At 37.6% G+C, this 12,227-nt stretch overlaps 1 protein-coding gene across 1 annotated transcript in view; it reads right to left on the reverse strand.

The window, feature by feature from the left end:
* CNTNAP2 (contactin associated protein 2) overlaps positions 1 to 12,227 on the reverse strand; it is a 7,772,136-nt gene that overhangs the window by 5,574,147 nt on the left and 2,185,762 nt on the right. Inside the window, exon 7 of the mRNA XM_044064985.1 lies at positions 494 to 761. Coding sequence (XP_043920920.1) covers positions 494 to 761 — 268 coding nt within the window. The remainder of the gene's footprint in view (positions 1 to 493; positions 762 to 12,227) is intronic.

The following is a 12,227-nucleotide window of genomic DNA, read 5'->3' on the forward strand; positions in this document are numbered from 1 at the left end:
CTCAAAATATACTGCACTGTATTGTTAAGGAACCTGGTAATGACTCTAGGCTTCACTGCACACCATAGAACATATTTCTAAAATGAGATATGTCTACAGTAGCAAACACCCACAAATTCATAATTACAAATTCCTTTGTATAAGTTTATAAGTAAAAGTTACATTTAAGACAGATCTCATCTAACTAAAAGTCACATCTGATAAAAAAAAAAACAATCAGCAATCACAATACTCAGAAAGTTTACTACAGATATACTTAAATCACGTTGGATTCAGAGCTGCATTCATTTCATTCATCTTCTGGCAGTGACAGCATATGCCACATCAATGATTATTTAACAAATCTTTTCCAGTCTGTCAACATATGACAACTTAGATGCAGAGAGAAAGCAAAATAAACTTTCACTTTTTTTAATACAGCTTGAAGAAATTATAGAACAACTTTTGTCAAAACTTAATTTGTATGACGTGATTAAGGAAAACCAAAACTTACCAGATGAAATGTCAATTCGATTTTTCTCTGGAGTCATACTGGTCCAAATATGAACACTAACTTTACCCTCAGATAAGTCAATTTCCACTTTTCCCAGACCTTCTGCCAAACTGCTATAAAGAAGTAGGCCACTAGGGTTCCATGTTCGAAACTGTAAACTGACTGATAATATATCCTGATTTATGCGCCCGGGTAACTGTAAGAAACTGGAGATGTTGAAGAAGACAGGTACTGCATGGGTTTCTACACAGGAGAAACTGACGTTTCCCTAAAACAGATATAAAAGAAATTACATGGATTTTAAGCACATAAATCCTTTACAAAAACATTTATTTTCAGCATTTTCTTCACTATACAGTATATCAGGAATATTTAACTCATCCCTGCCAAAAACACACTTTACAGAAAAGAAACATACTTTTTTATTAATATGGAATAAACATATCCTTTTCCTGTTTTCATTTGTGCTAAATGGCAAATATAAAAAAGATGGCTAGTTATAAAATGTGGCATACTAGACACTATCAAACACAAATTTATTGCATCTTGCCCATCATGAATGAGCTCAGTTATTTATATGAAGTACCAGTCCAATAAATAAACAAAGTTGTAAGAGGGTCTATATCAGAACATCGAATCAGTAAAGTTGCGAACACTCTAAAGAGCGAAAATGCCAGACCCTGAAGTGCTTTTTTGAAATTGCAGTACAGTGAAGATCAGAATATTTGTCCTTTCCTCACTGTAGTGCAATCTCAGTGTTGGAATATATATTTAGCAGGGGTGGGGTGGGGGGCTAATAATGAGTTTGAGCTCCAGCATTTTCACTCTTTAGTGCGTTTGCGATTGTAATCATTCGATATCCTGATAGAGACCCATTGTAAGAGGCTATAACAGCAGCAGCTTGGCAGACTCAACAAACAGAAGATAGCTTGTTTTTTTTTTTTTTAAGACATAGAGAACCACCAAACGCTGATCCTGGTAAGGAGTTCCCCATGATAGTCTTTTCCAGGTCATAATAGACTTCAACAAGGTCTGACGACTCACACACATAATTACAAAACAAAAGAAAGTGTTTTTGTTTCCTAATCAGAAGAGTCAGCTACATATGTGGAATTGAAGGAGAGTCAGAGCACTCCAAACACACTAGAAATTTCTGCAAGTTGCAACAACACATCTTGCTTGGTTATAAAAACTTACATTTTAAGCACTGTATACTTTACCAATAAACAATTATAGGATCACAGTAATATAGGATCATAGGACGTTAGTAGGCTAATTGCCCTAGGTCTCTTACAAGCTTAGCCAAGTTATTCCCTTATTTCCACAATCAGCACCTACTGCCCTTGTCCAAGTGCCCAAGAGGGACACAGGAGCAACTCCCGGGATGAATTTATGGTTACCCATCCAATCGCCCAGATTGCAATTGAAGAGGGCCAATGAGGTGCTCTGTTTGAAATGAAGTGGGAGTCTGTTCCAAAGCTGTGGTAACCTCTAGGAGCCAAATCTGTCCCTCCAGCAGGTTCTATTATTGTCATATACCAGGTTAAGGTCTTTAGAGTGAGTAACCTGTGCACCATTTGACTTGCGGATATGCAACATCTCCAATAAAGCAGGGTCAGAGATTGCCTTATATGCAAGACATAGATTGCATCTGAGTAGCCTGTATGAAACAGAATAAAGTCACAGTGATTTCAGATGATCCACATAGGACATATACTGAAGACCTTGAATTTTTCTGGAGAGGAACCTCTGTGGTCTTTCCATGTGCTGCAGGTGTTTGGAAAGGTGCACACCAAAAATGGTGTTGTACTCAATTATTGGCCTGATGAGGGAAGAGTACAGGGAAGGTATAACTTCTTTTTTTCTGGAGAAAATGCCCTTATGTATGAGGTGTGCAATATAGAATGCCCTTCTTACCACTGTGGAGACATGGTAATCAAAGGTAAGGCTGCTGTCAACCTGTGTGCCCAGGTCTCTCACCACAGAGTGCATACTTAGGGTGTTGCTATTGATCTGATAGTCAGCAGGAGCATTGCTTTTACTAAAAGGGATGATAATACATTTTTTGCACTGAGTTTAAGGCCATGACTTTAATACAAATCATCTGTTTGTGTAAGACCCTCTTGTAGGATGTTGACATCATTTGGAAATTCTATGACCTCTCCTAGTTGTCAGTCATCAGCAAACTTTGTCAGCCACAGACCCTTATTTTTTGCTTGCACTTTGGAGAAATAGATTTCAAACAGTAGCGGTACCAGGACTGCTCCATGTGGACCACCACTGGTTAGAGGTCTGCTGTTGGAGGTGGATTCCCCTGTTTTGACTATATGGGTTCTATCAATGAGCCAGTTAGTGACCCATCTAATGATATAAAGGTTGATACCTAGCTGGGTGAGTTTGTCAAATGATGCCTGAGTGTGGGGATAGTGTCAAAAGCCTTGGCTCAGTCGAGGTTGGCTGTATGCACAGACTCCCCTCCTCAAGGACCTTGGTGACTGTCTTGAAGAAGTTCACCAGGTTTAACAGGCATGATCTCCCTTTGACAAATCCAAACTGAGTAGAGTCAAGTGTTTATAGATTACCTATATCTTTGTTGATAAGGTCCATGATGATTTGCTCCAGGGCCTTGCAGATAAGGATTGTCAGGCTAATAGGTCTATAGTTCCCAGGGTCACTGAAAGCACCAACTTTGTTCAAGGGGATAATGATAGCCATTTTCCATTCAGCTGGGATGAAGCTGGTGCTTAGACTATAACTGAAAAGATTACCAATGGTGTTGCTAATTCTTGTTGGAACCCATGTAGGATACAGCCTGGGATGTTATCAGGTCCTACAGATTATGTGTTTTTGGCCTTAGACAGTGTATTTATGACCTGCTCTTTTGAGATACAAGGTAGGGGGCAGGTGGTAGACAGAGGAGTGAAGTTTACACAAAACCTGTTGGCTAACAGGTTAGCTATGTCCACAGACACAGTAGTATATGTAGTATCATTAACTACCAGTTCGGCACAAATGCAGGCCATTCCTTTTAGGTTACAGATGCAATTAAATAATGCCTTATGGTTGTCTTTAGCTGAGAAAGCTAATTTGAATTCATAGTTTGCTTTGGAGGACTACACAAGAAGTCTTATTTACTTGTTTAAGCTGAGGAGGGAGTGTTTTCAAGTTTAGGGCTCACTCCTTCTTAATCTTAGACAGCAATTTCTTCCTCTTATTGTAAAGCCTGTTAATCGCAGTTGTCCACCAGGCAGGTTTGCTCTTCCTTGAAATACAAGCATGTTTATTAAGAGCTTTGTTGTTTATTAATATCACCTAGTCAAATACATGCCTGCTCTGTAATGGAAAATGGCTGTGATGAAGAAAGTCTTTCAGCTTTTCCCGGTTAGGGGTCACCACAGCGGATCTCCGGTCCTCTTATGATTGGCAGTAATTTTTACGGTGTCGGGTTGCCAGTCTGGTGTCCAACCTTCAGAGAAGGTACAGCCACACATGCATGGACCTACCTACATGTCTTTTAAATCTCAGTCGATCAGAAGGAGGACATGCAGACTCCACACAGAAGGCACTCCAGCAGTGAACTGAACCTTAGAGCCTCTTGCTGTGAGGCAATGTTCCCCCCAAAAGAGTAGTTCTTGCACTCGATGACCACTTAGTTGGCCACTGAACTTTCACTTGCCCAGTATATTACACTGTATATGCCAGTAACCTAGTCTCCCTAGCTTTCTGGTGTCTGCATTCAGTAAATGAAAAAATATGTTCTATTTTATACCTCCTTGTTAATTGCTCTGTACCTACTATAAACTGAGTACGCTCTGTAATAGGTGACCTGAGGCTGAGAAGTCTGCTACAGTCCCCTAACCTAATCCCAATTCCCACCCACCCTCTCTTACTCTACCATTATACTTCCCTCATATATATTTAACCTGTGATACCCATTCCCTAACCTTCCCCAAACAACGTTGCTACTATCATACAATTACTCGTTTCTATTTTCCAATTTCCTAACTTCCATCTAACAGTTATCATCATTTCCAACAACCTTTTTCCATCCCATACTGTTTTGCTCAAACCCCTCCCCAACAGTCTGTATCTATTGTACTACATTTTAACTTCTACTTTTTTTTGGAATAAACCCTCACTACTAATTATCTTAACTAAATATTCATAAGATATCCTTTCAAACCCTTCTATTTCTTAGATTTCAGAAGCATTACAGAAGATAATAGGACAGCATAGTTATCTTTCTTCATAGAAAAAAATGCTTCTTTCCTACCTACCTACAATATTTAAAATAAAAATATTAAATATATAAAATATTAAACAAATATAAAATATTTGTTAAAAAATCAAAAATATGGAACAACCTTCCCCTGACCTCAGACTACAAAACTCCACACCCTCCTTCAAAGGCCTACTTAAATCATACCTCTTCACCAACCATCTATGCAAATGTAATTGACCCCCTGAAGCCTCATCCACTCATTATTTCTGCACCCCATCTCTCCTGGACAAGACAAACAACATGCTCTAACTATACCTAAACATGTGTGAACAATAACCTATATATGAGTGTATGTACGTGTGTGTGTATGTGTGTGTGTGTGTGTGTGTGTGTGTGTGTGTGTGTGTGTGTGTGTGTGCGTGTGTGTGTGCGTGTGTGTGCGTGTGCGTGTGTGTGTATAAATATATATATATATATATATATATATATATATATATATATATATATATATATACGTATATATACTCTTTCATGTATATTTGCTTGAATCTATATATGGGAACTTAAGCATTTATATACTCTTATTCACTTGTGAAATATCTTGCAATACTCTACCAGGTTCTTATCTACTCTCACTGTAAATGTTGTACACTTGTATTTTCAACCAAAAGGGGTACTATCCTCTTATTGTATACTAACTGCTGTAAAGTCTACAATCTGCATGCTACTACTCTGTAATGTCTCTTTTGTAAAATTTGTTTCTCAATGTAAACTTATGGAGTTTTTCTCCCAGGACTCCGCTGAAAACGGACACTTGTTGTCTAGTCAGACTATGCTGGCAAACAAATGTTCGATAAAATAAATAAATAAATACATTCTGCCAGCTTTCAGACTCCAATACCACTAAATATCCTATGGCTTCTTACTTCCTTCTTGATTCCTACTTCCCCACTACCTGTCATCAATAAAATACAGATCCCTTTAGTTAATCAAACTAATCCTCAGCTTATCCTCTATTCTTCTCCTCCAGCAAAGCCATCTCTCATCCTGTCATGACCCAGTAATAGCTCTCAACATCTCTCTCTGTCACAACCACCTATCCATACTTCTCCCACTAAACTCTCCACACATCACACAAAACCTTTTTAATAATGCCTTTCACCTTTATCTCAAATTTAGATTGATCCATTTCAAATCAAATCAAAATAAAATTAAGTGGAGAAATACTCTATAAAAACTAGAGTCAGTAATACCCCAATATACTACAACCCTTCTAGGATGAGCCATTCTTCTTAATTCTGCACCAACCTATCTCAACCAATATCAAGACAATGCCCTTCCACTCACTACTTTAACCATACAGCAGTCAACCCCCCCCACCCTGGTATTCAAACTTTTGCTGCTCTATATATATATATATATATATATATATATATATATATATATATATATATATCTTAGAAGCATAAGAAATAAAACTATTGCAGTACGTTTGGGTTACCGAGCAATTGCCTGATATTCTCACTTTAACTGAAACATTTCTTAATCCCAGTATACACAACTCCAAAATTACACCCCTGGATATATTATTATCCCACTGTTGTGTGATCTTGGAGTTGGTATATATATATATACATATATATATATATATATATATATATATATATATATATATATATATATATATATATATATATATATAAATATAATTAGTAAGTGGTGTAGGGGGTGCAACAGCCTCCAGTGTCAATGAGATGATGTTCAACAATGTGGTCCTTCGATGATGTGACATAGGCCACCAAAATTCAATTCAGCAGAGCTCCTTATAACTTTCCAGAAAATAAACAAATATTAACAAATATGTATTATTGCCCTTTATATCCCTCCTGTTAACAATATAGCAACACTGGAATTCCACAACAAAACATACTACTAGGTGATGTCAGTATCAATTAGTTGAACATAACCTCTAACTCCCATGCATCCATCATGAGCTCACAGGGTGTCACAATTAATTAATAACCCCATAGATACTAGGAAGACATCTAACTACACATTACACTGGCTCCTAGTATCATACCCTAGTGATTTCACCAACACAGGTACAATGTCACTCACTATCAGTGACCATCTATGCAAACAGACATTTCACCCATCCACTTAAACAAGATGTTTGTAAAACAACAAACAACCTTTCCAAGTTTAACCCAGACATATTCATTACTACTCTATCATCTATTAACTGATTAACTGGAACATTCTAAAATTCCTCCCATTAAATGGTGCTGTAAATGAGTAGCATGGCACCGCCTAGAATGAAGAGACTAAAGACAAATAATGCAATGTGGACATCCAAAATGAGTAGTTTGCTAATGCAGGATAGAGAAACAGTGTGGACAGAATTGTAACAGTATAAAACATCACAATATCTCAAACTTCAGAATGTTCATCAACCAAACTAAAAAGCAAATAAATTAGAAAAAAATATATACTATTACAACATAACAATAGCAAACACAACTGTCTAAAATACTGGTCAACCATTAAAGAAATCTTATATCATGGCCACAAATTCAACATTAAACCCTCTTCTAATAATTCAACACTTAAAACTGCAACAGAATTCAACTCTTGTTTCATTGATAGTATAGCATTTCTAACCAAGGATTCCTCCACATGCTATCCTAACATAGCCATTTATCACCACATTCACTTTCACCTTCAAACCTTTGCCCACATATTATATAACACTACTCTTAAACTCAAACCATGCTCTACTTCAGCTGATGACCTCCTCAATGAACAGCTAATAATATCATCCAATAGCATTGTTGGCCCAGGAATCCCACATTCCTTATCTCTGGAAAAAAATAATCACACATTATCTCTCAACATAAAGGAGGAAATTCAACAGACACCACCAACTATAGGCTTATAGCAATCGTATATACCCTCTATAAAATACTTGAACGATGTATTTAAAAACAATTGCTAAATTATCTCCTACAAGAAGAATTCCTATTCCCCACACAACATGGCTTCTGCTGCTCCCATAATACTAACATGACACTTCTATCCTTTACAGATACTGTCAATAGAAGAGACAATTATAATGGTAAACTAGTGTCCTCCTTATTCCTAGACTTGCCTAAAGCATTCAACAGTTTTCCACAGCAAACTTCTATTTCACATGTCCACTCTAGGTCTCTCTCACCCCACCCTTCTATTTTTCAAAAAGCTATTTTCCCAACAGATATCAGTCAGTAAAATGGCAGTCATCCTTCTCTCCACACCACCCAGTCACCACCGGTGTATCTCAAGAATCTATCATTGGTCTCCTTTAACATTCTCACCAACAACCTCTAGACATCATACAACAGGTCTCCCTACCACAATATATATATATTACTGGTTAATTGGGTAATTTGTTTAAATCAGTTTGCTCGTTTTCTATTGTTATAAAAAAATTGCACTTTATCTGCTTTTACTGTATTTGTGTTTCTTCCTACTATATTACCTTATTTTGCTTTTGTCTCTTCTGAAAAGTACTCAATTGTGTTTATTCTGCTGCATTTATTACTGCTTGGTAGTAACCTGATTAAATTGTAACTGTTATTCTAAGTCTTTTGGTTAAAGCACTTGGGCTTCAGACTAGTTGTTTTACATTAAGACGGATTGTGGTCTGCACTTTTGTGGGAGGAGAGGCTAGATTCTGCCCTTCTGAGCTGGGAATTTCTGGTTTAAGGCTTACTGTAACTGCTTATTTGAACTATTTTTCTGATATTGTTGTACCTTGTCTGCTGTAGCAAAGACTAGATTCAGGTCTGTGGAATCTAACTTTGTTTGTGTAACTTGAGCACTAATCCAGGCCATCTTTTTTAGAGAAAGTTCCCTTGCACCCTAGTGCCACGAGTGTGCGGTTAGAACTTGTCTGATTGAAGACTGCTGGAACACGGCTCAGTTTTGAGTTTTTTTAGTGGTTAATTGGGTAATTTGTTTGAATTAGTTTGCTGGATTTCTATTGTTATAAACAAAATTGCACTTTATTCATCTGCTTTTACTGTAATTGTGTTTCTTCCCACTTTATTACCTTATTTTGCTTGTGCTTCTTCTTAAAAGTACTCAATTGTATTATTCTGCTGCAATTATTACTGCTTGGTATTAGCCTGATTAAATTGTAACTGTTATTCTAAGCCTTTTGGTTTAAGCACTTGGGCTTTAGACCAGTTGTTTTACATTAAGAAGGTTTGTGGACTGCATTGTTGTGGCAGGACAGGTAGCTTACATCCTTCTAAGTTGGGAATTGCTGATTGAAGGCTCAGTGTCTGTTATTCTAAAATTGCATTAGTTCTGGTTTAAGCACTTGGGCTTCAGGCCAGTTATTTTACATTAAGAAGATTTGTGGTCTGCACTCTTGTGGGAGGAGAGGCTAGATTCTGCTCTTCTGAGCTGGAAATTTCTGGTTAAAGGATTATTGTGCCTGCTTATTTGAACTGTTTCGTTCTGAAATTTGAGTGCCTTGTTTGCTGTAGCCCAGACGTTAGTAGTTTATTGGCCACTTTGGGCTAATTTCTATCTCTTTCATTTCCCTGCTATAAAAATGCATGCTTTTTTGTGCTTGCATTCAGCTCAGAAAGTGCCTGCCAGGTGTCCTGCAGAGTTCTACATCAGCAGAGAGACAAAAGAGAAACTTTGGTGTGATTAAGTATAATTTTTCTGCATTTTCTTGCTGTCTTTAACTAATTCTGCCTAAAACGTCTATTTTTTAGCATTTCTGTGATTTAAAAAGCTTGTTTCTGCTACTTATTGTACTTATTTCCTGCCTGCACATTTTTTGTGTTTAAAAATATTTTTTAATTGTTGTAGGCTACACAATAAAGTGCAAAAGCCATTTCTGTGCATTTAAAGTGTTTTTTTATTGTATCTGCTTTATTTTCTGAACTCCCCCCCAAAAAAAAAAAAAACAAACAAAAAATATATTACTTGTTTCCCGCCTTTCTGAACTAGTATAGTCCAGTTTTCAGGTTATTGCTGAATTCAGGGTTCTGTTATGAGTTTCTATGTTACCCATACCTTACTTGGAAAGAAGGAAGTGTCTCTGTTCACCTGTGAGAGAGGGGAGCTTTGTTTTTTTTTAGAGAAAGTTCCCCTGCACCCTAGTGCCAGGAGTGTGCGGTTAGAACTTGTCTGATTGAAGGCTGCTGGAACAGGGCTCAGTTTTGAGTATTTTTAGTGGTTAATTGGGTAATTTGTTTAAATCAGTTTGCTTGATTTCTATTGTTGTAAACAAAATTGCACTTTATTCATCTGCTTTTACTGTAATTGTGTTTCTTCCCACTGTATTACGTTATTTTGCTTGTGCTTCTTCTTAAAAGTACTCAGTTGTATTATTCTGCTGCAGTTATTACTGCTTGGTAGTAGCCTGATTAAATTGTAACTGTTATTCTAAGTCTTTTGGTTTATGCACTTGGACTTCAGGCCAGTTATTTTACATTAAGAAGGTTTGTGGTCTGCACTCTTGTGGGAGGAGAGGCTAGATTCTGCTCTTCTGAGCTGGGAATTTCTGGTTAAAGGGTTATTGTGCCTGCTTATTGGAACTGTTTCTTTCTGAAATTTGAGTGCCTTGTTTGCTGTAGCCCAGAAGTTAGTAGTTTATTGGCCATTTTGGAATAATTTCTATCTCTTTCATTTCCCTGCTATAAAAATGCATTTGCATGTTTTTTCCACTTGCATTCAGCTCAAAAAGTGCCTGCCAGGTGTTCTGCAGAGTTTTACAGCAGCAGAAAGACAAAAGAGAAACTTTGGAGTGATTAAGTATCATTTTTCTGCATTTTCTTGCTGTCTTTAACTAATTCTGCCTAAAACGTCTATTTTTTTAGCATTTCTGTGATTTAAAAAGCTTGTTTCTGCTACATATTGTACTTATTTGCTGCCTGCACATTTTTTTGTGTTAAAAATATGTTTAATTATTGTAGGCTATACACTAAAGTGTGAAAGCCATTTCTGTGCATTTAAAGTGTTTTTTTATTGTATCTGCTTTATTTTCTGAAACCCCCCCCAAAAAAAAGCAAACAAAAACATATATACTTGTTTCCTGCATTTCTGAACTAGTATAGTCCAGTTTTCAGGTTATTGCTGAATTCAGGGCTGTGTTATGAGTTTCTGTGTTGCCCATACCTTACTTGGATAGAAGGAAGTTTCTCTGTTCACCTGTGAGAGAGGGGAGCTTTGAGCAGACTATCGGTCCCTGGAGGAGTGGATTCCACCCAGAAGTTAATAGTTTATTGGCCATTTTGGGCTAATTCCTATCTCTTTCATTTCCCTGCTATAAAAATCACATTTGCACGCCGAGCAGCGCCGGTTATCTAGGGTTAAACTATTTCCGGCTTCATGAAGTTTACTTTTCAATTTTTCCCCTGGAACAAGACAAACTTTCAACTTAAGCACTAAAACCATTCATTTCACAGCCCAGCACTTGCCCAAAAGTCATAGCAAGCACTAATTAACCCTAGCAAAAGACCCCCCATACTGTCCAGAAGGACAAGGCTCTCTATTTGTCCCTACCAGCCAATCAGTAAAACAACTCACTTTACCTATTCAGGCATGTCCAAAGGGCAGTTTCACCTGTATTCTCTAGTCCAACTGGTGAATCTGGGCATTTTGAGGCAATGTTACAACTGCCTCATGTACACAGACAACCCTCTCCTCCTACCACCAAACATTAATATATGCGAGAGATGCAATTATACAGCCAAACTGGAGGCAAAGCTCTCTCAACCCAAGACTGGAACTGACAGTCAAGAGGAGAAGGGAAATACTTTCAACACACCACCTGTCTCACACAGACCTACTAAGCCAACACCGGCAAATAACACACATAAATACATGAAAACATACTCGGAGGCTCTAAATAAAAATCTGCAAAAGCAACAGAGACCTCCAAAGCAGACATCCAAGCAATCTCCACACCCCATCACAAACCATGAAACACATACTTCACATAATCAGTGTGCCATGCAATCACAGCCCTTAAGGCAAAATAACTTACCCAACACACTAGTAATAGGCGACTCTATAGTCAGGCACACTGATGTCCCACTATCTTGGCTGGACAAGGAGAAGGTTACAGTTAGCTGCCTTTTGGGTGCCAAGATCCACCACATAACACAAGCACTCAGGTTACTCCAGAACAAGTACAAATATGACTCTGTTATTGTCCATGTAGGGTGTGAATGACCTGAGATATACCTCCCTGGACTACACGAAAAGAGACATGGAAGAGCTCTCTGATTATGTAGTCCAGGCCATTATGACCCTGACCCTGAGTAGCATCCTGTACTCACCAAGAATGATGCCACAGTATAAAGAAAAAATACTGGCCAAAGCTTTTGCTGCCCCCATAGTGCCTTTTTAAGGCAAGGCTCAAAATACAAACCCACCACCATAAATAGCACAAATAAGCAAAAACTGAGGGTAATGCTACTCAATGCCAGAAGTCTAAACCTCAAAATG

This window comes from Protopterus annectens, chromosome 3.part0 (assembly GCF_019279795.1).
Source record: "Protopterus annectens isolate FY-2018-M chromosome 3.part0, PAN1.0, whole genome shotgun sequence".
In the NCBI taxonomy this organism is placed as follows: Eukaryota; Metazoa; Chordata; order Ceratodontiformes; family Protopteridae; genus Protopterus; species Protopterus annectens.